The sequence below is a fragment of the Taeniopygia guttata genome, chromosome 6 (genome assembly GCF_048771995.1).
Source record: "Taeniopygia guttata chromosome 6, bTaeGut7.mat, whole genome shotgun sequence".
Classification (NCBI taxonomy): domain Eukaryota; kingdom Metazoa; phylum Chordata; class Aves; order Passeriformes; family Estrildidae; genus Taeniopygia; species Taeniopygia guttata.
The window spans coordinates 14,264,416-14,291,737 of record NC_133031.1 but is presented as its reverse complement, the minus strand read 5'-3'; the positions used below and the strand labels follow the sequence as shown (position 1 = coordinate 14,291,737).

At 37.2% G+C, this 27,322-nt stretch overlaps 1 protein-coding gene across 5 annotated transcripts in view; it reads right to left on the bottom strand.

The window, feature by feature from the left end:
* The window catches only part of DLG5 (discs large MAGUK scaffold protein 5), a 95,307-nt gene that overhangs the window by 23,375 nt on the left and 44,610 nt on the right, over nt 1–27,322 (bottom strand). For all 5 annotated transcript variants that reach the window (XM_030275921.4, XM_012574518.5, XM_012574517.5 and 2 more), the window contains exons 3-16: nt 26,211–26,376; nt 20,937–21,080; nt 19,266–19,449; nt 15,783–16,042; nt 14,381–14,693; nt 10,548–10,778; nt 9,331–9,515; nt 8,601–8,726; nt 7,800–7,932; nt 4,924–5,051; nt 4,070–4,245; nt 3,450–3,553; nt 2,604–2,696; nt 723–1,742 (exon numbers count right to left, since the gene is read on the bottom strand). In XM_030275921.4, coding sequence (XP_030131781.4) covers nt 723–1,742; nt 2,604–2,696; nt 3,450–3,553; nt 4,070–4,245; nt 4,924–5,051; nt 7,800–7,932; nt 8,601–8,726; nt 9,331–9,515; nt 10,548–10,778; nt 14,381–14,693; nt 15,783–16,042; nt 19,266–19,449; nt 20,937–21,080; nt 26,211–26,376 — 3,263 coding nt within the window. The remainder of the gene's footprint in view (nt 1–722; nt 1,743–2,603; nt 2,697–3,449; nt 3,554–4,069; nt 4,246–4,923; nt 5,052–7,799; nt 7,933–8,600; nt 8,727–9,330; nt 9,516–10,547; nt 10,779–14,380; nt 14,694–15,782; nt 16,043–19,265; nt 19,450–20,936; nt 21,081–26,210; nt 26,377–27,322) is intronic.

The following is a 27,322-nucleotide window of genomic DNA, read 5'->3' as shown; positions in this document are numbered from 1 at the left end:
CAGGTATGTTTTAATCTTTTGCTGAGCACTGCTTACACAGAGGCCTAAGGCCCATAACTATTTTTCTCTAAAATGTTTGGGAGTGCATAAGGAATGGAAGTAGAGAAAACAAAATGGAAGCAGACCAAAAAAAAAAGGCATTAAAAACCTTCCAGGCATTCTCTTAGACCAGTATTTTTGCAGGAAACAGTTCACCTTTATAGTGTAATGGGCCTAACACCCTTTGAATTTCAGCTAAGATGTACAAAATTATTATGACACTTCAAAAGACAAAAAAATCAATACTATGGGTGGTACACCTTTTTCCATTAAATTGTACAGTGATCCGGACAACCAATCCAACTTAGTAAAACTGCAGAAACTATTTTCAGTTTCTCTAAAGCTGATGGTCTGTGGTTTTATTTATGTCTTTTCATGTTGTCAAAAACATACAGGAGCCCAGATGTTCCAACAAGCAGCATTAAAACCCCAGGTATGGCAGCTAAGCAGAACTCTTTCTTTCTGTTTGGTGGCCACCACTGCCTGCTAAATACTGGAACTCCACATATTGTTTTGTATTTTGTGATACTGCCAAGTGCCAAGTGAGCCTGAGTTCAAAGGGCCTGAATTCTGAGGATGGGCTATGCTCCTCCTGCTCTGGTACCTAACTGGGCACTCAAAACCACACTGCTAATTATACTTCAAGGTTTCTAGTTTTGTGCTTCAATATACCAGGCTTCTACCTGAAGTGCAGGATTAGGAATGGGCACAGGGGTCATTTTGTGCCTCAGAGCAGGAGCTGATTTTGGTCGAGGTCTTTTAATCTCTGGCTCTTCAACTCTTTGAAAGCCAATGTCATCTTCACAGGATTTCCTTGAAGAAAGGTGAGTGCAGTCAACTCCCTCCTCCCGATAATAATGCCCAGCATTCCTGCTGCGCCCCTTGAGAGTAGCAGGGTCCTGTTTAAGTGCCAAGGAAACCGGGGCTTGGGCAGTGGCTGGGCTGGTGGGTGGTGATCCTGTTGTCACCGTAGACTCTGATGCAGAGCTTGCCTGCTGTTTATGTTTAAATTTGATGGAGTCACTTCTCTTAGGAGGAGTTGGAGGTGTTGAAGCCACTTCAGCTTTTGATGGCTGAGGTGAATGGCCTGTCACCTGATTAGGGGAAAGGTAATCCAGTTTGGGAGGAGTTGGTGGCCTTTTGAAAGTATCAGGGTCAAAGATAGATTTCCTTTGTTTTGGCTTTTTATACACAGAGAACTTTTCTGTTTCTGTTGCTGAGATATTAACCATGACTTTTGGCCAGGTACCACCGCTATGCTTAGTTCCATGTCCTTTGTCAAATGCTGTCTCAACCATCACACAGTCAGTTCCTGTCGGTTCATAAGGCAGCCTCCTGTTGTCCAAGTCAACAGCTCCATAGCCTTGGTCCCCATATGTCTCTGGGCTGAAGGAGCTGAGACTGTGCTCTGAATTACTATGGCAGCTGTGCACCGTGTTCCTACGAGAGTCAACTCGTAACGTGTTACTAGGGAAAGGTTTGTGATCGCAGAATGAAGTGCTGCCCTGATCGCTCTGCTCCTTCTTGCCATCCATGATGTCTGGATTGAAAATGTCAGTCTGGGTTGAGCTGTTGAGTTTCAGATTTCTTTTATTTTGTGCTTGTATCTCTGATGCATGAACTCTACAGTTTGATATTTTTTCTGAATCCTTCAAATTTTCAAATATATTTTGACCACTCCAAGATGAACTCTGAGGAAAAACCTAAAACAAAAACCACATGTGATCACCATATTATTGTGGCTGATTTCTGTTTAGTATGAGTCATATCCTAGCCTCCTTGATTTATCTATACCTGAATATACACTTAATAATATCTTACAATTCAAAGCACAGAACATCAGATAAAATGAAGCTAGAAAAATTTTTATAACCTTTTCAGAGCAATTCCAAAACGGCAACTCCACATGGTGGCAAAAGTACTCAACTGAAAGTGAAAGGACCTGCATTCTACTTCTGCCTCTGATAAGTGATGCCAGTAAGAGAACTTTGATTGCCCACTTCCCCGGAAACATTCATCTTACTTTTGTAAAACCTCAAGCTCTCTAGATCTGAAATTACAGCTCAAATCCATGTGGCAGGCCCAGAATAATAGGATTCTAAACTCAAAAAGCTAAACAGAATACATATTTTATAGAAATAAGCCTGAAAATCAAAGCCTTATACTAATCTTCATGATAGCAATAGTTCAGTTTTCCGCACAACTCCCTCCTGACAAAAAGCTAACTTTCTTTAGTCAGCAGGCAGTTGATCTTTCACGTACAAAAGTGCTGCAGCTCTGAAAAAAAAGCAAGAAGCAGCAAGCAATTGTGATAGCACTCATTTCATGTAACTAGCAAACAAATGAGAAAGAAGATAGTAAGGTAGTCTTATTCCTACTAGATGGCACAAGAGCATTACTTAGGAAGTAACTGTTGAGGAAGCGTACCACCAGAGAAATGCATCCAAATGGTTGTCTTCTTCCAATTTTGATATACTCATTTTCCTGCATATACTCTTCCTTGAACAACTACAATAATTCTGCTAAGTTCAAGAGAATTTGCAAACTTGGCCTCTGCTACTCACCTTCACGAGTGACAGAGTAAGGGAATCCCTACAATTTCGAAGCAGAGCTTCACATTCAGTAAGTGACTTATTATCTAGTGCAATGCCATTGATCTGCAGACAAAAGAAACCACAATAGACATCTGTAAACCAGAGGTAATAGGTAGGGAGCATTTAAGGTAGATGATCTCTGAGACAGGGAATATACTAGGCTACACATATATATGTGACTGAAGTCTGGTAGATACTTGTGCATTTTCAAGAGTGACGGATGGACAACTCCTAAGTCCAATCTGCTGCTCCTGCAGGGACACAGGGTGACACCACCAGATCATTACACCTTCTGTGCAGTTGTACAAACAGCACACACCTCCCCTTTGACAGTGCACAAACCACACCCATCCTGTAAGGCTGCAAAGGCAGCAGGGACAGACTCCCTCCCCAGAACAGATGGCAGCTGTGCCTTCAACATTTATAAGACAAGGAACCTCTCATGCAATGAAGGGATGCCTCTTTGGAACTGACCTTTCCTAGTCAGTATGACAGGTGTCATTTTCAATATATATTTATAAATATATCTATATATATAAACATATATAGATATATATATGCATGCCAAGCGTGAAGAATAAGCTAATCCTTCTAAACAAATTTCTCATATGAACTCAGAAAATAAGCTGCACATTATATTAATCACTGAGCACACAAAAAGATTAATTTAGAATAAATATCCAGTGAATTTATAAAAAGGACTTAATATTGCAAAAGTAAAAACTAATTTGAATGTTTGGCATATTGAAGAGTAGCATCAATGATAACACTTCCAAATAAATAAAAATTTTAAAAGGCAAATGGATTAAGACGTACAGCAATTATTCTGTCTCCCACAGTAAGGGTACCCTCTTTGGCAGCTGGGCTTCCGGGCACAACAGCAGCAACAAATACTCCATTTTCTAGACTGACCCCACTATCTGAAATAGATAAAGAATTTGATTCAAACAATTCAAATATATTGCTCAAATGGCATGTCTGACCTGCCTGCACAAGAAAGAAATATGACTACAAATCTAGCTGAATCTCAATTTCTGAAAACCCTTTCAAGGAAATAACAAGACAGGGAAAACAAGGACTTTCAATATCCCAAAAATTAATACAAGCACACAAAGATGGGGTAACTGGGTTTAACAGACTTGTACACACCCATGAACATTCCAAGCAGGCAGTCAACTAGAGACAAGTATTTAAAAAAAAGAATCAACTAAAACCCGCCCAAGGACAAAAAGAAAGCCTGTACTTAACAAGATGAAGCTATTATCAATAACAGCATTCTTGGTTTGCTTAAAAAAAAAAAAAAAAATTCCTCTCTAGGAGTCCATTAACATGTAAAAGTGATTTAAACAAAGGCTCAGAGAACATGGACCTTTATCTTAAGCCTTATTTGGCTGAACAAACATGTGCCATTTACATCCACTCTTTATAGTCATTACCTTTATGTCCAGAAACATTGATATGAAGAGGTGTTATCACTCGCCCACCTAAAGACTTCCTTCTTCGAACCACCATATTAATAACACCTCCTCCATTTAGAACAGCTTTTATAACTTGCTTTTTATCCTTATTGGTAAGATCCACATCATTTATCTTCAGCAGCCAATCATTCACTCTGGTAGATATACAGAATTAGGCAGGTCAGTTATAAGCACACTTTGCTGGACACAGCACATGAATAATGTTCCATGACAAGGCATGCACAGAGCTGATCTCAATAAAATCATCCTTCCTTATCTGGAGTTATCCATTCCTGAAAAAGCATTAAACAGCAGCTAAATGAAACCAGGACTGCTAGTCTGCACTTCACCAGGAAAAGTATATCCTTAAATCACTAATGACTACTTCTTGATTAAAAACAATACGTTGTACTGAGAGGAGTTACTAAAAAGCTTCTATCAATACCAAGAATAGCAGATGGTTCCAGATGATCCCTTGCTCTACTCTCCTGTTCTCTTGCTCTCCCTCAATTACCTACTCTCATGTCTTTCCCAAATTTAAATAAATAGATATAGGTTTGAGGAGATAATAATAATGGAGTAAACAGGGCACAGTGCAACAAAAGAACATTTCAAATTCTTTTGAGTGCTGAGTCAAACAGTGTTTAATTTCTGTAATGCTTTTACGCACCGGTCTTCTCAGTGTGATTTCCCAACCAACATTAATAACATATACATGGCAAATGACAAAGAAAAAAGAATTTCACGAAATTAAAATAATGATGACAATTCCCAATATGCTCAGATTACTATGATCAAAAAACCAACAGCTATCTTCTAAAGTCAGACCCTACCTTAACCGACCATCAGCAATGCTTCCTTTGTCTACTTTGGTAACGAAGATCCCGCAGTCTCCAGGGAGGTACGGCTCGTTCACACCTTCTGCCACATCAAAACCAAGTGCTTTCAAGTCCATATCATCCTAGTAAATGTTAATAACAAGTAAATCCACTGCACTGGCAAACTGTGTCTGTTACCAAGAGGCATTACTGCATGTTTGCGCTATATATTTATATTTACAGGGTTTCTGCATCAGGTAAGTTTTCATTTTTTTGTATGTAAATATATAAACTCCCATTTCCATTAGTCTTCTGGCATTAGAATGATCCTTCTTTCTCACATTAAGGCTTAAATAATACAAATGGGGAATTCCACCAAGGAGGAACAGGAAAGCAGCTGAGCACGTGAAGAAGCTCATTCAGACTCATATAACCTGTTGTAAGGTACAATATTGGTTGTGCAATAAGAAAACAAGGACGTGTTTCTCAAGAATAGGAGAAAAAACAATTGCCAAGGTAACGAGACAGGATTTTGCCTTAGTGGTGAACTCAGACAGACCTTTGCTGTGGTATGCCTAGAGACCAGAAGTAAAGTAAGCTCTAACATTATGGGAGACCATTTCTATATACAGATTTAGAAGTGATATTCTACCAAGCCTGACCCAAACTAGATCATTCTTGATGTGAAAAGTGACAAAAATCTTTAAGAGATCAGTCATTGAACAAAAAAGGGAAATGTCCATTTAGTTCTTGCTAAAACGGATCCAAAAAATAGTAAAATTGCTATCAACTGACCACAAACTGAATTATTATTGCTATTTTCACTGTTAAATAATAAACTTCTAAAGATCAGAGAACTCGAAACTGTCCACTGGATCAACCATCTCAGCATAATGAAGGGTGATGATACTTTAAATTTAAAATCTAACATGAAAAAATATGTAGAGTCTAAAGCAGATGTTCAAGTATGGTTCAAGTTATCCCCTCAAAATCAGAAGAACGTAACATCTTCAGGGAGTACAAAAGATGCCTAATAAAAGCTGGCAAAGCATGCAAGAAGATAAAGATTTACCAGAAAATAAACTGAGCTAAAGCTGACAAAAATATATTAAAATACTTATGATTCTTCCAAATATCCTATGTAAGACAAAAATTACATAGGTAAGAGCATGAGGCTGCCATAAAATAAGGATCAAGTAGCAATCACAGTATCATTACACAGCATCAGAGTTGAAAAGCGAGTATTATTTCTCTCAGTTTTGAGCTAAGTGATTATGTATAACACAAGTTTAATCAGACAGGTGAAGTTTAAGTAAAAATAAAACAACTGAAATGTATTAAACTCTATAATCCTGACCCTGGAATTCAAATGCTAGTAGGTCAGCAAAGATTTTTCCCTATATTTGATCAAGGTTGGCAGAGTACTATTACTATAATTTGATAGCAGCAAGTGTAATCCCTATGTTTCGAAAAGGGAAACTCATACAAATGACAAAATGCACATATTTGATCTCAGTGATGCAAACGTAGAGCAATCTTTGAAGTAAAGAATGACTACATAACTGCACATGAATGGAAAATTCATGAGGCTGCAATGTGGTCTAGCACAGGCATATCATATGCTAGACTTATTAATTTAACAGACAATGGAAAAGCAAAATTATTTGTTATCAGTTAAAACAGAGGAGATGGCAAGGAACAAAATTGATGGAGCTGATCAGAAGTGATCAAACAGCTTGGTGAAAAGGGAATTATTATTCCTGAAAGAATTTACAGATGGTGATACTGATGGATCAACTTCAGTTCATATTAGCTTTTCAATATTAACTTCAAAATATAATAATACTAAATCATATCTTTCTGTCAAAAAAGGAATATATTAATGATTTTGTAGAGATGGACTGTCAGAGCACAGACAGATTGGAAGAGCATAACAAAAGATGACCCCTGAATACTGCAGTAAAATAAAAGAGATTTAATTTGACAGCATTTAATCACTAAGGTTTGTCATTCAGAAATGACGAAGAAATTCTGGTATATACAGAAGCCGTTATAAATGAATCACAAGCTGGAAGACTACCTGTGTATTTTATGTGTTCAAAAAAGTTACCATTAACACTAGGATGTACCAACCAAACATTTCACATAGAAGAACATAATTACATACATTGCAGCAAATTAAAAAATTTTAGACTACAATGAAAAAAGGTGGAATTATATGGAGAAAAATACTACTAGGATAATGAGAAGAAGTAGAGGTTATCTGGATTGCTAAACTTAAGAACCTTACTTAATATGCCAAAATAGAAAAGAGATTTAATTTCCTCTACAGACAAGCAAGAGATTAGCATCTCCTTTCATCCCAGATTTTCAAACAGAACAGTAATGTTGCCACCATCATTAAGTACTTTTAATACTTCAAAATTTCTAACCAGCAGATCTGAGCAAAACTAGGAGAAATAGATTAGCTTAAAACATGAACTATTTTACGCATAGATTTTAAGTGTTGTTGTCAGAAAAGAACCGGTCTCTAATATTACGGTTTCCTTCACATTTTAAGTTTTGGCTGTCTCAGCACTGCCATGTCTGCAGTGAATCACAAACTTAAAGACCACTATACTACATGGACCTGGGTGCTCTGCAATTTTTTATGTAGGAACTGTTTTTATTTATAATGCATATGAAGAAAATGATAAAGCTTGTACATAACAGCTTGGTTTTATCAACTACTTTCATGCACTTGCTGCCTCCATGTGGACCTACACAGCTCCTTGCCAAACAAAAAACTAAAAATAACAAATTTTTTTTTAATCTTACCTAGTATTCAAAGATTATAATTGGCTTCAGAGCTATGCAATACACAAGACAATGCACTGTATGATTTTACTTACTCTGTCTTTTTCAAATTCTACCACTTCTGTTTCCCATTCCAGAGAATCTGTATCTATGGCTGAGTCATGGGAACTATGGGCCATCAGCTGACGAAATCTGGCCTCCTTTTCCAACTGATTTTCCATCTTTTCCCTAGGCAAAAAAATTATTACTTGCAGACACAGACAACTCCTCCTTAAATAAACTGAAAAATAATGTTAAGATTGTGATGGATATTATATTTGGTTTTCTAAATCAAAAATTCAAGCTGTCAAAAATTTTCTTCAGCTTCTGTTTTTCCAATATTCTTGGTCTGCTATCAAATTGACCTTCCATTTCTATATATTGTCTTAACATAGTCTTACATTTTTTGCATTTTTTGCAATATTTTTACATGACTAAGTGCACAACTAGGTTTCTCACATCTTCCAAAATGCATTTACCCTCAGATGAGCCTCATCAGTGTGTTGGGCACAATAAATACCAATGGCAAAACCTCTCCCATGAACCAGTGAGTAAACAGTTGAGAGGAACTAAATATGCAGGGGTCATGCAGTCAATATGACTTCAGTCAAAGGATCTCAGTATTGCTTAAGTGTATCTTCACAGCACAAAGCTTACATTATGAGTCTCATTAATAAGATAAAATGGATAATGTCCAGCATAATAATTTCCATGATAACTAAAAATAGAGGCAATGCTTCTATACACTATAACATGAATGCCTGCTGCCTCCAGCTGCAACAACATATGGTTCGCTTAAGACCACAGCTAACAAAACAAACAAACTTTAATGCAGTTTGGTCATTTCTGTAACATACTTCAGTTCCTTCAGTTCACGAACAGCATCATTTTTCTGCTTTCTCATGTCATCCAGGTTGCGAAGAGCTTCAGCCAAGTCACTCACAGCTCGGTCTCTCTCCCTCCTTAAGTTGTCACACAAAGTTCTTCAAAAGAAAAAGGTTTAAATCTAGTTACTTAAAACCCCATTAAAGCAAACTGGTTTTACCACATTGTATAGTTAATGTAAAATTTCAAAGAGCAGTTTCAAAAGATTTTTATCTGCAAAATAAAAAAAGGATAAGGAAGAAAAAAATGACATATGCTACGTCTTAATTCTTCATCCCTTTCAGAACCTTATTTCTACTTATCTTCTTTAAACTAGCAGAAAAAAACACTTATTTAAGTATTTTTCTTAGTTCCTTAGATATATTTAGTAGCAAATACATTGGATATTTTTTGTGCATGAATTATGTGCAGGACTAAAGCTACAGCAGGATTGTTAGTATAGCATGCCTAAAAGATTGCACGACTGGCTGTTCCTACACAGCAGTGCTGTTAGACTTAAGGGTATTTACTAAAGATATTTTGGTTACGAAAGCACAGAAAACGACAAAGATCTTATAAGGTGCCCTCAACACTTTCTTAAACAATCACCACATGACTGCTAATGCAGAGGAAGTGCTGGCAAATTCCAGGCATCCTAGAACTGCATCAACAGTGCACCAGCTGTTACAGAGATCACTCAGGTATCATCTAGCAGTTGTTTACCGTATGCTTTCCCTTTCTGCAACAATCTTATCCCGCTCTTGGAAGGCCCAATCCCTCCTACACTTGGCTACTTCTGCTTCCTGGACAGCTTCCTTTAGTTCTTGTGACATTGCCTCATATTGCTTCCGAAGCATTTCAATTTCTTTGTTTGCTCTTTCTATGTCTAGGGTAGCAGAATCTTGTATCTAGGAATTAAGAAACACAGATAAGTATTTAGGCACAATTTTTAGGTACATATGCACAAACAGCTTTTGCTATCTGTATGTTGCTTGACGTATTCAACTCCTATGATTTAATGAAAAACATTTATTTCAGCAGCAAGTTTGGGAGGGCTGGGAGGAAAGATAAAACCTGCTGTAATGCATTTCATCCAGTAGCACACAAATTTGTACAACTACATGAATAAGAATCCTTACTTGAAAATAACATCAGTTAATGTGTCATATTTCAGAGATCATATTCTGCGCTTCAATCTTGATCTGCTTAGCAGACAGGAAAAACCTTCAAGTATATTTAGAAATCAAGATACACTATCATATGCAACTGCATATGGTATATATATATAGCATATATAGACAACACATATTTCCCACATTAACACCTTTCATTTACCCTGAGACAACAATCCCAAGACTTGGGATTCATACAGGTCCCTTAATTCCAAAGCAATGAAACTGAAGAGCAATGGAATTGAAAGATAGTTTTTATTTAATGCTTCTTGTTTTAGATAAGAATTACTTTATTCTTAAGTTAACTTGTCCCTCCAAAATGCCCTATTTTGAATAAGAGAGATGGTGACAACAGTTAGACAAATACACAAAGAAAACTCCAAGCGTGCAGCACAATAACACAAGCCAACCACGACAGCACAGCCCATCAGAAGCTGTGGGCTTGCAAACAACTGTGTGTGGTTAATTTCAAGAACGTAAATGAAACTAATGAATCTAGACTTACTGACTTATAAATTGGTTAAAATGTAAACTTTTTGTATTTATATTTACAAACAATCTTAATACAAAGCATAACTGCCCTTGTTCCAAACAAGAATTTTTGTCAGGATGTCTTGAAGAACATATATGCATGTGTTTGTATTTTAGAGTGACTTGAGGAAAAGAGGGAAGACTCCCAAGGTGCCCAGACCTTTAATGTCTTGCAAGTTACTGACCTAACTAAGCTAAGAAAGAAAAAGGCATCATTAAAGGCATCACTTGCAATACCTGACGGGCTTGATAATATTCCCTTAGCAGATGGTCTCTCTGGATGATAGCTTCTGTTCTCTCTTTCCTGGCAACATCTCTTTCTTCCTTCACTGTCTCTATATCCTTGCAAGCTTGATCAAGTTCCTTCTGGGCCTCAGCTTTGTCCTTCACTTCATGGCAGTATTTTTCCAGTAACTCATTCCTCTCACAAATTGCTCGATCTCTTTCCACTAGAGCAGAGTTTAGTTCCTAAAACAAGAAGCATTGTTTGTAGTAGGTTAAGTTCAGAAGGAAATAGTTCATCTTTACAATTGAATACATGTCATGACATCTTAAAAGGCTAGAGAGTTTACCACCAATGCTCTGAATAATGAGGGCAGATCACATTACATACAAGTAAGTACTAGCAAAGAATATTAAATGTGGTATTAAAAATATCACAGCATCATATGAGCACAGTGCTTTGTCAAAAGTAAGCAAGATTCTGGGAGCAGTGATAGCTTTGAGGAACCTAAATGAGAAAGGGTTATTAACCAGGCAGACTTGGTGTTTTTTTTAAAAATGTAGTTAAATATGTCAAAGGGTAAGAATATATGACATATATTTCTAAACAACTGCTTCAGTTTTACAGGACTGAAATAATTTAGATAACTTAGCTACATAAGCGCCTTACAGCTTATCCCTAAGTTTTAGAGGAACATTAAAGTTCTATGCTATTAAGATAGCGATGTGCTACAGAATGTTGAAGACAAAACTACAATATTCTATGCAGTGGAATGACAGTGCTTTTAAAGTATGGAATTCAACTGCATTGTACTAAAAAAGATAAGGCAAATGGAGAAGTGTTCTAAAATAATATCTACCCTTCTAAAATTATTTAAATTACACTTCCCATTAGAAGAACGGGTCATTGAAACAATCCAATTTCATGTCACTACATTTTCAGATGGCTCAGGCCTCTAGAAGCATTCAGCCAATGGCTACAAAGAAGTCCTCCTGCACAGAGGCACTCCTAGGTGGAATCTACTGATGTTTTGATTGCTAAAAGCTCACCAGAGACAACTGGCATCCCAAAAGCAAAAGAAACAAACAGTTGAAGTCCTTAAGGATAGAAAGACATTATGTCATAAACTGATTTTCATTGTATTTACTTCTACAGTTTGCAAAGAATAAAACTGAATACTTAAAGCACAGCTGACAATTGCATTTTGCTGTACTAACTAAATTATGCTGTATGCTGAATTACTTTTGAGATGTGCATCCAAGTAAGGCTAGTCAGACTTTTAACAATGACATTAAGAGTGCCACTTTTGCTGTAGAGTAGCAGAAGAGCACTGAATGACTCAGTCTGTAAGTGAATCTCAATTCCCATAACGCCCAAGTGCTTTCAACACCAGTAAGACCTTCCTTGCTCAGTAACTCTGAAGAGAGAAAAATCCCTGAACTGTCCATTGTTGCAGGCTAGTTTTAGTACTGAGACCAGCATTTTGCACAGTTTAACTATAGATTGTATAAAATGTGCACTCAAATGTGTGTATAAAACTTACACAATAATATTATAATCTTTTCCCACAAGCAGCTGAGATGAAAGTCACCAAGGCAGAGGGAAAGCTCTCAGCAAGATCTTCACTAAACAAGAATTTACAGTCCTTCAAAGTGTTTGGAAAAAATGCACACTGCCACAGTTTAATTCAGCATGCTCAATATAAACCATCTGAATAGGAGCAGCCATTGCCTCTGGTGGTCAGTGATAAAATTTCACCTGTGACTTTTTCCTATGATACTTGCACAAAATTACAACTACACAGCACAGGGGAATGCACCATTTGGCACTGACTGGAGCAGCTTCTGTTTGATAACAGTAGAGCAGTTTGAGTTGAATGATTCTGAATTTGTGGATTATTTTTATGTTTTAAGTAAATTCTCACATCTGAATATAACATAAGGACAAATATTACAGATCTGTTAAACTGAAGGGAAAACTGACTATCACTGAAATAAAACATAACATTCTAAGTATTTGCCAGAGTAAGAGATTATGCCAAACAAAAAAAAAACATCATTGGAGAAAGGAGAGGAGGATATCTCTAACATCCAAACCTTGGCTTTGATTGGGTGAGTTAATGAGAACTTAATCCAAAATTGTCCATTAGTGCAAAAAATAATGAGATTTCTTAGATCATTTATAAATATCAAATTAGTAAATTTTAGATGTCTATTAAACCAATAAGTTCGGGCATGTGTGACTAAGAAAAGTGAAAACCACTAAGTTGCCTTCTCAGAGAGCACCAGAACAATGATGCACTGAGAGGGTAATCCCACTTATGGGATGTACTTCAGGATACTATTTCAAGTTAACCGATGCATTGATCTATACATTTTTTTTATATTTCAAACATTTCCTTAACAACTCTACAAAATCCTTTATGCATTGAACATGGCTGCAGCAATCCAGTACTAGGTGATACAAGAATATACTTCTTTACAAGCAGAAGAGTCATAGCTACAGGAAAGAAAAACAGGAACAAAAAGACAACTCTAATATGGCTATTTTACACCTTTCAGAATATTAGAGCAGCAGTTATTTTTGATTTCTGAAGGGCCAGTTCTGGGAGTGAAGAAAAGCATGTGTCTCTGCCTTGCCAGCACCACACTCCTCAGTCCTAGGCTCTTGCTGACTCTTGTTCAAACACTCCTTTAAGTCAATACCCATGCACTTAAAATTTTAATTCCCTATCCCTTAAGGCACTTGGGCAAATTACTCATAGTGCCACAATGACAGATATAACAAATTGTAACAGAATGACTAATTGTGGCTATTTCCCTGAGTACTCCTAACCTACCCTGATCCCACTGAAATCAATAGGTATTTTCATTGGCTTAAATACTTTGATGAAAGTAGAAGAGGTATGAAACATATTATAACCTCACTCACTGTAGAGCTGAATTACTGAGCTGACAAATATGCAGGGCTGGAAAATATGACTTCTTAAAACCAGAACTTAGTCAATCTTAGAAGCTCTGATGCCACGTGTCACAGTTCACTTATGTTCCTCAAAAAAATTGTGTTATTTATTGAAAAGAAAGCTCCACCTCTAATTTTTTCTAAGAATATTTCATTCAGATGTAATGCTGAAAATAGTAAAATAAGATTTACAGGCAATGGAATACATTTGCTTGTATCTATTTCATGCTGAATTAAGTATTTGTAAACCAAATAGTAAAGTGAATAGTGTCAGCAGAAATGAAACTGAGCAGCAAAGTGTGTTCTGCAAATCATAACAGCTTCATTCTGACATGGCTGTGATATAAGCATTTCAAGAACATACTGCTGAAAAATAGAAAGTTCTGGTTTTACACACTTTAATTCATGACTAAATTCTGAAGAAAAAATCTTCAAAATATCCCCTTTAACTTCTCAGCAGTAAAAGGGCAAATGAGTAAGAACATGCATGTCAGCACAGGCTTTACATAAGTATTTGAGATGACTTGATCATGTACCATCTTTAGTCACAGCAGATAGTATCCAGTGGTTCCTGTAGAGGTTAAAAGTGTAAAATAATGAATATTTAGAGCTATATTATTATAGAAAGCATTACTTAACACAGCAAAGGAAATAATTTATAATATGCAGGACAGAATTAAGTCAAGTATATAGCAAATTGCAATCGGCAGCTACTCTACTCAAACATGGAAATTGACAGTAAAAAGGACTGGTATAGGAAAACATCAGAACACAATTTCTTCTTTGCAGTGGATTCCTGTTTTCCATTAATGAGTTATACATTGCTGATTCCAGCATCAACAACATACACTTATTTCCCTTCCCCACCATAACAATAGCTTAGTACCTGTCTTAAAGCTTCCATCTCTTCACTGGCCACTCGCTTCTCAGAAGAAGTGTTCTTCAGCTTGGACTCGGCAAGCTCCAGTTCTGTTTGAAGCTTATCTACCTCTTTGATTACTTGATCTCTCTCACTCATTATGAGGCGGTACTCATTGAAAACCGAATCCCTTTCCTCCTTGTATTTTTCTGCATCCTTGGTTGCTTTCAGCTGCATTGTTTTGAACCTTGTCACCTCTGACTGTAATCGCTCCATCTCTCTCTGCAACTCTTTGTTCTGTGCTGTGGCATTGCTTAGTTCCTGCTGTACTGATTCAAACCTGAAAGGAAGTGGAAACACTAGTAAGACACTTGTTACTCATTTTCATACATTAAGGATTTGGCTGGGAAACCAAACATATCCATGGGTAAAAGATAACCACAGAGGACTTGTTAGAAAAGGTATTCTCTGTGCTGCAAAATAACCACTGCTTTAGGAATGTTAGTGAACCTTAAGGAATATTACAGAACCTCTAAGGACTGAACCATAACTATTATAAGGAACCACTTACGAATGTGGAGAAAATAATTTTTGGCTTTGGTCTTCAGGAGTTGTGTATCACCCCTAACAGTCAATGAAAACATTCTTAACACACTTGTGGATGCTCTCTGCAGTCCTTGTGTGTGCTGATGCCCTTTCTACCCCATATGGTTAACTGTGTAGGCTTGGCACCAAGGAGCAGAGAGAGGGTAAGTGTGCAATGAGTGTCTGTGCTCTTCTATTTTAACATGTGCTGCTCCCAGCAGCACCTTCTCAGAGAAGCAAGACTCCCAAACACCTGCAGCCAGAGAACTCTGCTGCCAGCCCAAAGCCCTGTCTCACAGTCCCCCACAGTCTGCAACTCTAATACCATGAAAGGTTCAGCTTGAGATGATATTCATTTGCAAAACACTTTTAGAAATTATATTACCAACTGATTTGCTTTTAGTATTTAAAAAAGGATATATATATATATATATATATATATACAGGCTTGCCATGAGTTGAAGAATTTGCTTGGAACAAAGTCTGAGGTTTAGCAAAATTCTGGTTATATTTGACTGCTGTATCTACAACTAAAAATAAACATAGGTTGAAAAGCAGAGTATTCCTTTCTCACACAAGCTAAATAATGGTAAGAATTCCTCAGATAATTCCAAAACCGTAAATAGAAAATGCACCATTTCTCCAAATTAGCACCCCATCACACATTCTAGAACCTTCCAGAAAATTTTATATAAATACACATGCTTACTCATCACATCAAGATTACATACACTGCAGGAAAATTTTACAAAAAATATTAGAAAGGTATTTGTGATCTTAGCACAATGGAAATAAGATGCTACACTAGAATTGATAAGTTAAAGGTATGAAAATTCAGTTATACCTCCGAAGAGAGGATGAATATTGCTGCTGGAAATGAATTGCTGTGTCCCTTTGCTTCATGAGCATGTCAATCTGTTTCTGCAGACGTCTGTTCTCCTCCTCAGCCTGCTCCAGGCGACTCAGGTCTGTGTTGTGACTTGCGATCTTCTCGTTGTACCGTTTCCTCAGGGCATCATAGTCCTTCTTCACTCCCTCCAGCTTGTCCATGGCTGTATCATAAAGTTTATTCAGTATCTCTGATGATCCATTTTGCTTCATAACCTTAAAAAAATGCCAGAAACTCTATCAATAACCTTTAATCAATTCAATAAATTTGATTTTAAATACATACATAAGAACAAAAACATATAGACTGATTTTAGTATTCATTCTAAGGAAAGAAAGAACTTCTTTTAAGTGCCACATTTACTCTAAACATTATTACCTCTGCTTTCTGTTGAATTAAAAGTCTGCTTTATCACAAGGGCACAAGTGTATGACAATCTCTCTCTTATGGCAATTGTTATGAACACCTATTAAACCCATGCTGTTTTTGAAGTACTTGTAGTTTTAACAAGAAGCAATCACCAGGATGATAGTGGTAATTCGGGAGATGCCCACGAGGTGGCATTCTCGACAGGTTGCCCATACCCTCTGAATGAATTAAATAATTAAAAGCATAATGAAAATAAAATCTATCCAAAATATGTTATACACTCGGGCGTATTATTTTAATATTCATACAATATTTCATCTGAGAACTTCCCACAAAGGTTTGTGTTTCAAAAAGCATATATAAAAGATGAACAGGAAGATAAATATCCATTTAAACATGAATAAAGCCTGACCTGAATCTTAGTTTTAAACTTATTTACATCAACGTAGGAATCTTGTTGTAAATTGCAACACTGATGATACATGACCAGCAACAACAAGAGAAAATACTAATGAGTGTCAGCAAATCTGGTCCTTGTTAATTCTCAAAAGGCAAAAAATATGCATGAAATAAAACAGTAAGCCTTTCTTTTTTCCCTATGCTCCTTTTTTCTGGTTTTGTCTTTTAAATTGAAATCTGGCCCTGATGGAATAGTGGGAAGAAATGGGAATGCAATATATAGAGAGGTGCCAGGAATTATATAATACTAACATTAGCCTACAGAGGTATGTCCCTAACTATCTGAAAATAAAAAAGTATTAAAGAACTAGAAGGAAAAAGGAGAAAATACGAGCACCGTAAAATTTTGAAACCCAACACTCAGCAGCTATCCTGCACAGATTGGCTGCTCATCTTTCATGTCTTCTATTCCAGTAAGGACCAGTTCCTGAACATGGAGGAACCTGGATGCCTGCAGACCAAAAGGGAAGGGAAGGGGAGAGCAGGAGGCTGCCCAAGCTTCACTGCCCAGAGGTAAAGGCTAACAACTGTCACTGGTAACAAACCACTTTGCTACACAGGCAAGATAACCAAACAGAGACAAAAGTTCTGCAGCCTGACACCGGTCTCCTTAAACTAATCAGGATATACAAAAGTGGCCCTGGAACAAGACTGCACTTGGGCCATTTCCACACACATCCCAGTCCTCAATGGATTCAGCAGCACAGCCCGCACAGAGCTGGACACATGATTAGCCAGCCTGCTTCAGTGAACCATTTCAGATAAGCTGAACACTGTAGGCATACGTAAAATGCAAATAAAAAATGCAAAAATTAAAATCCACTCAAGAAAGCCATTTTCCTGAAGACTACTTCTCAAATGAGACCAACAACAGCTTTGAGAACAAATTATTTATGAACTCAAACAAACCACTCTCACTGTCTAAATCATATATGGAATATATTTATGTTGAAAACAGACAAAATAATTAAAGAAGGATTAATACACAAGAAATTTGATGGAATTCAGCATAAACTTACTAACATAAAACTGCCAGAGGAAGATGGACACACCAGTGGAATAGACAACTCCCATTCAAAACCCTAGTGAAAGAAAGCAAATAGTCCCAGCTGGCCCAAGGAACACAGCCATGGCAACACGAAACTCCATATGTGAGCAGCAGAAACTTAAGCTGGTCAGCTGCTACACAGCAAATCCATGAGAATCCCACACAAAGAGTAATTTGATCAAAAGCTTTAGAGCTCTCTGAGGCCACCAAGATGTATTTTGTTATGGCCTGACAACGAAACAACACGTCAGAGGGATCAACAGAGAGTTAGACTAATTCATACGAGAAATTACAGGGACAAGATAAGACTTTTGGCACCCCTTCAAGACACCATGAATCACTCTGACAAGCTGAGAAATGGAGTTAGACGATTTTCCCACTAAGAGTCACATACATCATTTTCGTTAAAGGTTTAATCATGATGTTGACATAAGACTGGATTTCTTTAAATCAATCCTGACAATGATACATCAGCCTCCTTCTGTGCTTCAAGATAATTCCAAGCTTCAGGACAGAATGGCAAAATAGAATAGCCTTCTCTCAGAGGTTTTGCATCCCTGCTTTGCAGACTGGGAAACTGAGGCACAGACCAATTAAGCTATTTGCCCAGGCTGACAGAGAGTAAATAATTTCTGCTATCTTCTGAACCAAGTCACTGAGAAGTTTCATACCAGAACTCAAAAGACAGTATTAGAAAAATGGATAAAAAGGAAGAACCAATCTTCACTCCTCTCTGCACCACCTTCAAGCACCTCTTAAAGTACCATTCAGCACATCCAGCTTGCTTTGACCTTTGCCCCTTGTGCCCTAGCAAATAATTATTTTGGCTTGAATAGATTTTGCTTTTGCAGCCTAATGTTTGACTTGCAAGTTTGCCCTGTGAATCAGCCTACCCACAGTGAACCCAGATACTCTGTTTAACCATTCCACATGTTACTGTAACAATTCTAACTAAATGAACAAACTTTTTCCTAGGTGAACAGTGGACCTGACACAACCAGCTGCTCCTTAGCATTACTCTAAAAGTTTCAGAATACGTAAACAAGACTGACCTGGAGACAGCCTGTGATACAAAGTTCTGAAATGTCCAACTCTTCCAGTCTTGAAAGTTTTGTCTCTTTTTGTTTCAAGTTCAAAAACATTAATCAACCTTTTGTGATTCTTCCCAAAAAAATCAAAAACAAACATTGCAGGCAAGTTTAAAGTAAGCCCTGTTCCGTAAAATACCCCAGGAAAACAATTATCTTTTCAATCACTTTGCAACTTGTAAGTTAGATTTCTGATGCCTTTCTAGCCATTTAAAAAAATATCATGCCAATGCCACCTTCATGTACACTTTTTCATCTCTGCATTTAAATACTCCTTATTCTTTTTTTCCCAGCTAGACAAAGAAAATCAATTAGTAATGAAGATGTCATTGTCTCCCCTAACACTGCACAAGGCAAGGAGGCTGTTTGGGACCCAGTAAGACACTCAAGGCAGCCATGCTGCACATGGCCATTTCTCTAGGAAAGGAAGAAGCCAGGATCTCCCCCAGCACTCGCACTGCAGGCATGGCTCACCTGCTGCTGCTGGCTGCGCAGGTCTGTTATCTCCTTCTGATCCTCATCGTGGAGCCTCTTCATCTCCTCACAGGACTGCTGCAGGTGGTTGTGCTCCCTCACCAGCTGCGTGTTCTTCCTCTTCAGGGTGTCCATGTCCTCCTTCAGCTGGGACTGGTCGCTCAGCAGCCGACTGTGCAACGTGCTGTCAGGGCACACAAAAAATGTTCTTAGAGGCCAACTTGCAAGGACAAAGTCCCAGAGTAATTCATTTCAAGCATGAGTTTCATACCAAGAAAGCAGTTCAAACTAATTCAATTCTGCATATTTGTGTATTCCAAGCACCAGGAAAAAAAACACCACCAGAAACAAACAGGGACTTAAGTGTGAAAATGCACAGATGTACACAGCACCCTTAAACCTCATCGGAAGAGATGATGGATTTATGCCACCTGTCAATGCCATTTCATAGCCATTAAAAGCAGGCAGGCAAACACAAATAGCATAATATGATGATTCTTGAGATAACAGCAACTATCCCCCCAATCATTTCCACTTTCTTTTGAGCTGAGCACTAGCTAAACAAAACACAGATGAAAATCACAAAAATCTCCTTCTGTGCTACTGTTTTAAAAACAAAAACACCACCCAACTATTAAAAAAACTCCACAACCAAGATAACCACACTATGTGTGTTTCAACTACATGCAAGATAAAAATTTCCTCCAAAGTTTGTTATACCGGCTATAATTGAAAGAAATACACCCTCACTTAAACAACTGAGAGCCACATGAGGAGGCTATAATTCAGATTGAAATTCAAGCTACAAGCCTAAAATTAGACTAAACCAATTCTGAAAGAGAGCAGATAAGTCAACTGAATGTATTTTACTACTACAGATCAGAAATTAAGTTTTGGATACCGACAAGTATTTATATTGTTGAGACAGAATGATTAAACTCTCATAATTGCTGGTAAATATTTAAATATGTATTTATATATATAAATTTGTGTTCTAAGTCATGTTGTATTTCTTTCTTATGAAGTGAAATACCAATGTTTCCTGCACAGCATGACCAAAGCATTAAAAAATTCCTTAAAATTAGAACAACCTGTTAAAAAAAAGGCATTTTCACAAATTATATACCCACAATTAAGCACATGTAATCTTTATATGCAGGTTACTAATCTGATGTTATTCAGATTTCAGTGCAAATGATAAAGTCTTCAGAAGGCAAACTTTTTTTAAAAAAAAGAACACAGGGATTTAACAACTACTGCAGGAGAAAATAACAGTTAAATTAAATCTTTGTTAAAACTTACATAGATCATCACAAGAGCTATCACAATCTACTAAAAGAGAGCAAGAAATTCCATTCTCTTGAATTATATTCTGCTCTCTAGCCTGACAGTAAAACTGTTAGACAGCAACTTCGAATCAGTAATCAGGCTTTCTTTTTTGATCCCAGGAACACATTGGGGATTTCTATCTCAAATTCCTAAAAGTAAAACCAGCAGTCCATACTTGATAAAACATTTCTGGCCCATTTGAAATTATCTGATGTAAGCATCCATCTTGCAATTTAAGTGGAAAAACAGCATTAAAAAATTACTTGATTACCACGTTCTAATACTATTTGATCTAGCACAGACTGGTAAACTCTTACCTTGAACAGCTTGACTAATACTTACTGATAAAAATCTGCCTCTTTTGCTGCTTCTTCACACCTTTTCAGTGTCTTGGTGTGCTGATTCTGCAGAGACTGTAGGTCTGACATGGCCTTCATACACTGAATCTTCAGCCTTTCATAATCATGATTTGGTTTTGGACTAGGCCTAGCATGGGAAAAGAATATGGGGTCAAACATTAGGTACTAAAGTGAATGGAAAGCCTGGGAAATTATTATCCAATAAAAAAATGCTATCACACAACAGTTGGTATTTAGGTTATAATATGGATTAATTTAAATACTGACCAGTTCCTTTTAAAATGCAACCACTAATAAAAAGTCACTGACTTGAACCTGTATTAGTTTTATATTGAGATGTAACATCTAATAATGAGATGATTCTGTCTAATTATCACTAACATTGCCAAAAATAGTACTGAACCTGCATGTCCCTCTCTTCTGAGCAGCAACACTGCCACAGAACAGCATTTCCACTGATACAAAAACGAGTCCATCACAGCAACTTGGCTTTCCTGGGCCACCACATTCAACTCCCAGTGACAAAGCCCAGACCTGCAGAGAGGGTAGGGCTGGAAGAGCCTGCCAAAGTCAGCTGGGCATGCATGGAGACTTGGGCTAAACAAAGCTTCTCATAGGCAGCAGCTGGAGAAACTGCCTAGGAAAAACAGGCTTGAGAGAAAGGCTTCCAATGGGCTATCAAACACACACATCTGTGCTGGCAGAGTTTGACCTGTTTGACCAAGTCATCGTGCTGAATTACACACCTGTTTATGTGCTACCATATTATTGTAAGCTACTATAAATAATGAAAAAACATGTCAGAATCTACATCATATTTCCATAAGATAATTATTTGAACAAAATTTGGGTTATTAGAAATCTCCATCAAGCTGAACAAAATCTCCAGTAAACTGAACAAAATAAAAGCCAAAATCAGTCAAAATAAATTTTTTGCTCACATTTCTTTTGAATGATTGGGAGAGAAATTTTCTAAAATAATCTACATGGTCAAGCAATTGACAGCATAGATTATGTTTAGAATGTATGGTACTTGTACATGATACCTTTTTTGTAGATTAGAATTAGATTTGTATATTGTGCTAGAAAGTAAATTAGCAGGATTATATCTCATTGCTTTGTAGCACACTTCTTGCTTTGTAAGCTTCTTAAAGAAACTATGAATTGAATTGTTCCTTCTCTGTACAGTCATAGGATTTTTTTGCACCATTGAATTTTCTAGCATCGAAACAATGCTTCTGACATCTGTCAATGTATCATCTCCTGAGTCTCTTATAAACCCACAGGCAATGAGAAAAAAAACCAAAGTAAAGCATCAAAAGAGGAAACTAATGCCCCCAAAAGAAAACAACAATTGCTTTCTAACTCAACTCTGCTTGTTCTCGTATCAGCTTTGCTCCATTGCTGCACAGATCACTCTTCCTCCCTCAAACCTCAAACTCCCCCAAATGGCTTCTGTGTAAGCACAGCCTGAAAAGCAATCAGAATTTTCTTTGCTTCATACAGAAAACAGCAGCATGGATTCTGGAATTGAAATGCAGCTGGCAATCGAATTAAAATGAAAACTGTTTTGCACTACTGAAGTGGTAACAGTTGTTAAAAAAATAAGAAGAAGAAACCAAAACTTAAAAAAAGAAATGCCATCCACATCTGGTTCACAGATTTTCTGGGGATGTGTGTATGATATAAGGTACTTTTTGGAAACTCAGTTGCATCTGGGCTGCTGAATAATGAGGCCTTAATTTGTAATTCCTCCTTTTCTCCTTTCTCAATAGAAGTGCTTCCGGGGAAAAACAAAACAAATAGTCCTTCCTGGATTAATAAACTTTACCAACAATTAAAATCCAAAATCATGTAAAGAAACTAAATGTTCAACAGAGGTGTCTTTTACAGTATTTTTAAATTCCTTCTTGAGGGGTATCAAAAGCAGTATGTTACACAGTATTACAGACATCCCTGCAACTAGTGAAGGGTTATTCTTTTAAAATACAGACGTAGTTAGCATAAGATAAACTTGATTTGAAATGTTTACACCCTTGACAAAATCACTACAACCCAAGTTATTGATTTAAATTAGACCTTAGGGTGAAATTATTGAAAGCAGATACCATCTGTCCACCATACTCTTTAATGACAGCATTAATTGGAATACAGTTTAACTCTCAGCTGTAACATTAAGCTTACTGAGACCTATTAACAGATGCTCATATTAAACTATTAGGGCAGTCTGAAAGCTATAGTGAAACTTGTTCTACAAGTCTAAAACCCATCACATATGTTTCATATATTGCTGAAGTAACACTGACATTATTCTAAAAAAAAACCCAACCAACCAAACAAAAACCCACAACCAAATCCAACCAACCCTCAAACCAACATTAAAAAACCCAACAAACCACCTATAAACATATGGAAACTATGTAGGTAACTACACAAGTTAGCCAACCTACACAGTGAGGAAGGACCAACAATGCCACAAATAACATTCTGCATTCCACCTCATATACATGAAATAAAAGCCACATGGATATTCTAGGCCATATGTTCCACACTGCTGTTCCAAAGCTTTATGTCTCAGCAAGAAAAACAGGAATAAGAGAAGGAGGAATATTGATCAGAAGTCAAAAATCAAAACTGTTGCAAGACAACAGTCCATTCAACTGCATGTAGTGGCTGACTCTTGTTTAAGCAAGACCACCACAGTTTATGCTAAAATGCCCCCAGAAACACAAAAAAATTACAATTTCAATAAAGGAGAAGTATCAGTTACTACTTTGGAAGCACTTGTTCAAACATTAACAAAATTTAAAATGCTACTGTCAAAGGCCCAACTGTTTTTTCTGATATTTGTATAAGAACTTGAAAAATCCTTCATGCTATACTGGAATTACCCCGGCCATAAAATAAGGCCACAGCAAGACTGATATTTACATATATCTGATGCTCACATAAAAGCTAATGCCAACCAGAGGTCCAATTTTGTGGGCAATCCTAACACCTTCTAAGGAGTTATCATTTACTATTGTAACTGCAACAACTATTCTAAATTACACATAAAACAGTCTCTTATGAAAGACAATTTTCAGAGAGTTTATTTTTGTTGTGGTTCTCTTCTACTGTTACCATTATGTGAGTAATAACAGCAGGTTTAAGTCTATGAAATGCAATTTGAGCATGCTAGATTACTTGGTCAAATCTTCACCTAATCTCCAGCACACATACAGCCACTGTCAATCCACAGGCACAGCATGAGCAATCCTGCTCCTGTCCAGCAGGATGGCACATGCTGATCTGATTCAGCACATCACAATCCACTGCTCTGGCTCCTCTGCCACTGCTCTGGACTTAGTCAACATTTGCTTTGGAAAACAGCTCTCAGTTTTGCAACCTCCTCAGCCAGCACAGTCCAGACTGCAAATGTGCTGTGAGCTACTGTGAAGCATCCAAGGTGACGTGCCAAGGTCTGCCTCTGCACCACCTGTGTTTGGTACAGCCATAGTTACAGCAGCACACACAGCCAGGAACATAAAGCCAGGGTAGTAAAAGTCACCACCCACATCATCATCTCTCAGCTTTCACACTTCAGTATTAACAATTTACCAAGTCTGGGCTTTGATTCCTGGAGGAATGAAGATTAGTTCTATAAGAGGAAAAAAACTCAAAAAATAAAACAAATACCAGTAAGATTTCAACAAACATAAATGTGTATGCAGATGGGAGCAGTAGCTGCTTTTACACTGAAGGAAAAGAATGTCAACTAATAATCTTCATTCATTTCCCACTCTTGAAATATTTGATTGTTTGGAAGCCAGCATTCTCCATCTAATACGTACTGTCCAGGGACTGCCCAAATACAAGGTTTACTTTGATAGGGTGCTCTGGAAGCTGTAAACATTCATATTTTATACAACATACAAATCCTACACTGAAAGCAAAGGATTGATTTGAGAAAGAGAAAACTAGGGCAGGGTAGAGGATAGCTCATCAGAACTTTATTAATAGCATCCTGGATTATACAGAATATTATTGTGAGCTATAAAATCCTCTATGGCTAAGCTCTGGTAACTTCAAAGCAGAAATCTTTCTATTTAACTAACTGGAAGCTGAGCAGAAGATGTTGACATTTGACAATCTTTTTCTTTCCCATCCCCACAATGCTTTGAGATGGTTACAGAGAACATAATGCTCTTAAAGAAGCCCTCAGAACTCAAGGAGGGAGGAAGGGGGCATTAAGATGAGAAGCTACAGAGTTTATAAAATCTCCAGATTCTCTCAATGCCAGTTCACTGGTTCAAATCTTAATCTTCTCATATAGACAAAAAAAAATAAATTAACCACCTGACCACATACAGACACAGCTGACTAAGTAACAAACAACAATAATGTTAAAGTTCAGAAAAAGTACACATGAAGGCAAAACCTCCCAAAAAATCTATTCTTTGCTCTTATTTCTGATTCAGTGGCACACAATTTTTTTTCCAAGGCTCTATACATGTAGAGGCAAAAAGTGCTCCGTGTATCCAGACACATTAAAACATTAGCAGATCTTTAACCCTTCAAAATAAACTAATTCTATTGCCTACCCAATAAACCCCTTATTTATAATTAACTCATACTTGGACTACTGTCTTTGTCATAGCATGTCAGCCCCAAAATTAGAATGAGCTTGACAAGCCTGCTGGCTGTTAAATGACTTAAAAGCATGTTCAGTGGAGGAGAATTCCTTATTCTCAACATATTTCTGCTACATGCTCCCCAACATAGGTATACCAGAAAGCTGATCTTCTAAAAATCACTTACTCCACTCAGCAGAAATCCAAACTTCTCTCTTTACAGAAGCATAGGAATAGTTGAGATTTTTTTTTTCCTCTCCTCATTTCTGTTCTCCAGCCAAGTATTCTGAACTATTTCCCATTCTTCTCTCTTGTTTTCAAAACACCAAATACTTCATCCACTGTCTTCTTTCTCTTCCTACAACAAAGCCCATTAAGCCTAAGCAATTTCTTTGTTTTCTTTCCTCAACACAGATGAAACCTTCTCCCCTCAGTCCCACAGAAAAATTGCTGGACAAAGTGGGACAGGCAGTCAACAGGAAGCTCTGAAATATGGATGCAGCCACTTCACCAGGATGCAAGTGGGTTATAAGCAACATGTTTACAGTGCAAGCTCCTTTATGTTTTCCAGAGAAGCAGGTTTCAAGGCACTTGAAAACACTACTAAAGATTAAATGAAAATGCTGCATTTCCTTTCTGTTTACCTGCAGTCATCGAAGGTTGAGCCAGGAGATGAAAGTGCAAGTTGCTTGCGCAGCTCATCCCTCTCTCGAGTCACCTGACGGAGCTGATATAAAATAGTCTCCAGCTTCTCACTCATTTGTCTCGTGTCTATCACAGGTGGTGGAGATGATGCTTTACCAGTCGTACCTGATGAAGAAAGAAATACTTGGCAGTGAGCAAATGTCTCAAATGAACAATACAATTTCACTAAAGAAGTGAACCCTTATGTTAAAAAATCCTGTATTTATGTCTGCAGCATCCTGTTAAAAAAATGAAGCAATTCATGTAAGTTTTCATCAGTGAGTTGAAAGAAGAGTAACTCCAGTCAGATCCCATGCTAGCAGAAAAGCCCAGTGTTGCAAGTTCCGTTTGCATGGGTAGCTTCCTTGCTTACTCAGGGACTTACTTAAAAGGCAAGGCAAGTTAGTGGTAACAATTGTAAAGACCTCAGAAACTGACATACTGACAGAAGTCATAGGCAAAAAAGATATTTGAAACAAAGAACAGTGCTCATACTTAAAAAAAAAAAAAAAAAAAAATCACTAAAATTCACCCATAACAACTTAGTCCAGAGATAGCAAAGAAACCGCCACAGCACAGGGGCTCTTTTCCTCTTTCTAGGAGCACAGAAATACCATTCTGCCACGGGATACAGAAAACATTTACTTTTAATGCAATTCTGCGCTTTCTAATGTCACAATTTCTCAGTCTGAAGTTATTTCTCAGTCTTAAATTCTTCAGTGTGAAGTTATGGATTTCACTTAACAAAAAATCATAAAAACCGGGCTTCATTTTTAACAACACTGGCTAACACAAGCACATTACAATCACTGCAACTGGACTACACATCATATTTCCTCTAAGGGGCAGTCATACTTTAAAGTGCTTTGTGGGACTTCTTAATTCTCAGCTTTCCTAATATCAGAGCTGAACAATGATGGCTACTGTGCTCTCAGGCAACTGTGAGAGCACAATGTATTCTCCTTCCCAAGAGAAGAGAGGCGGTATATCCCTTCCTAACAACTGCTGACAAGTAATTCAACTCTAAATTTAGTTCTGCTCATTTAAAATTAAATTGTAAATGTAGTTTTGC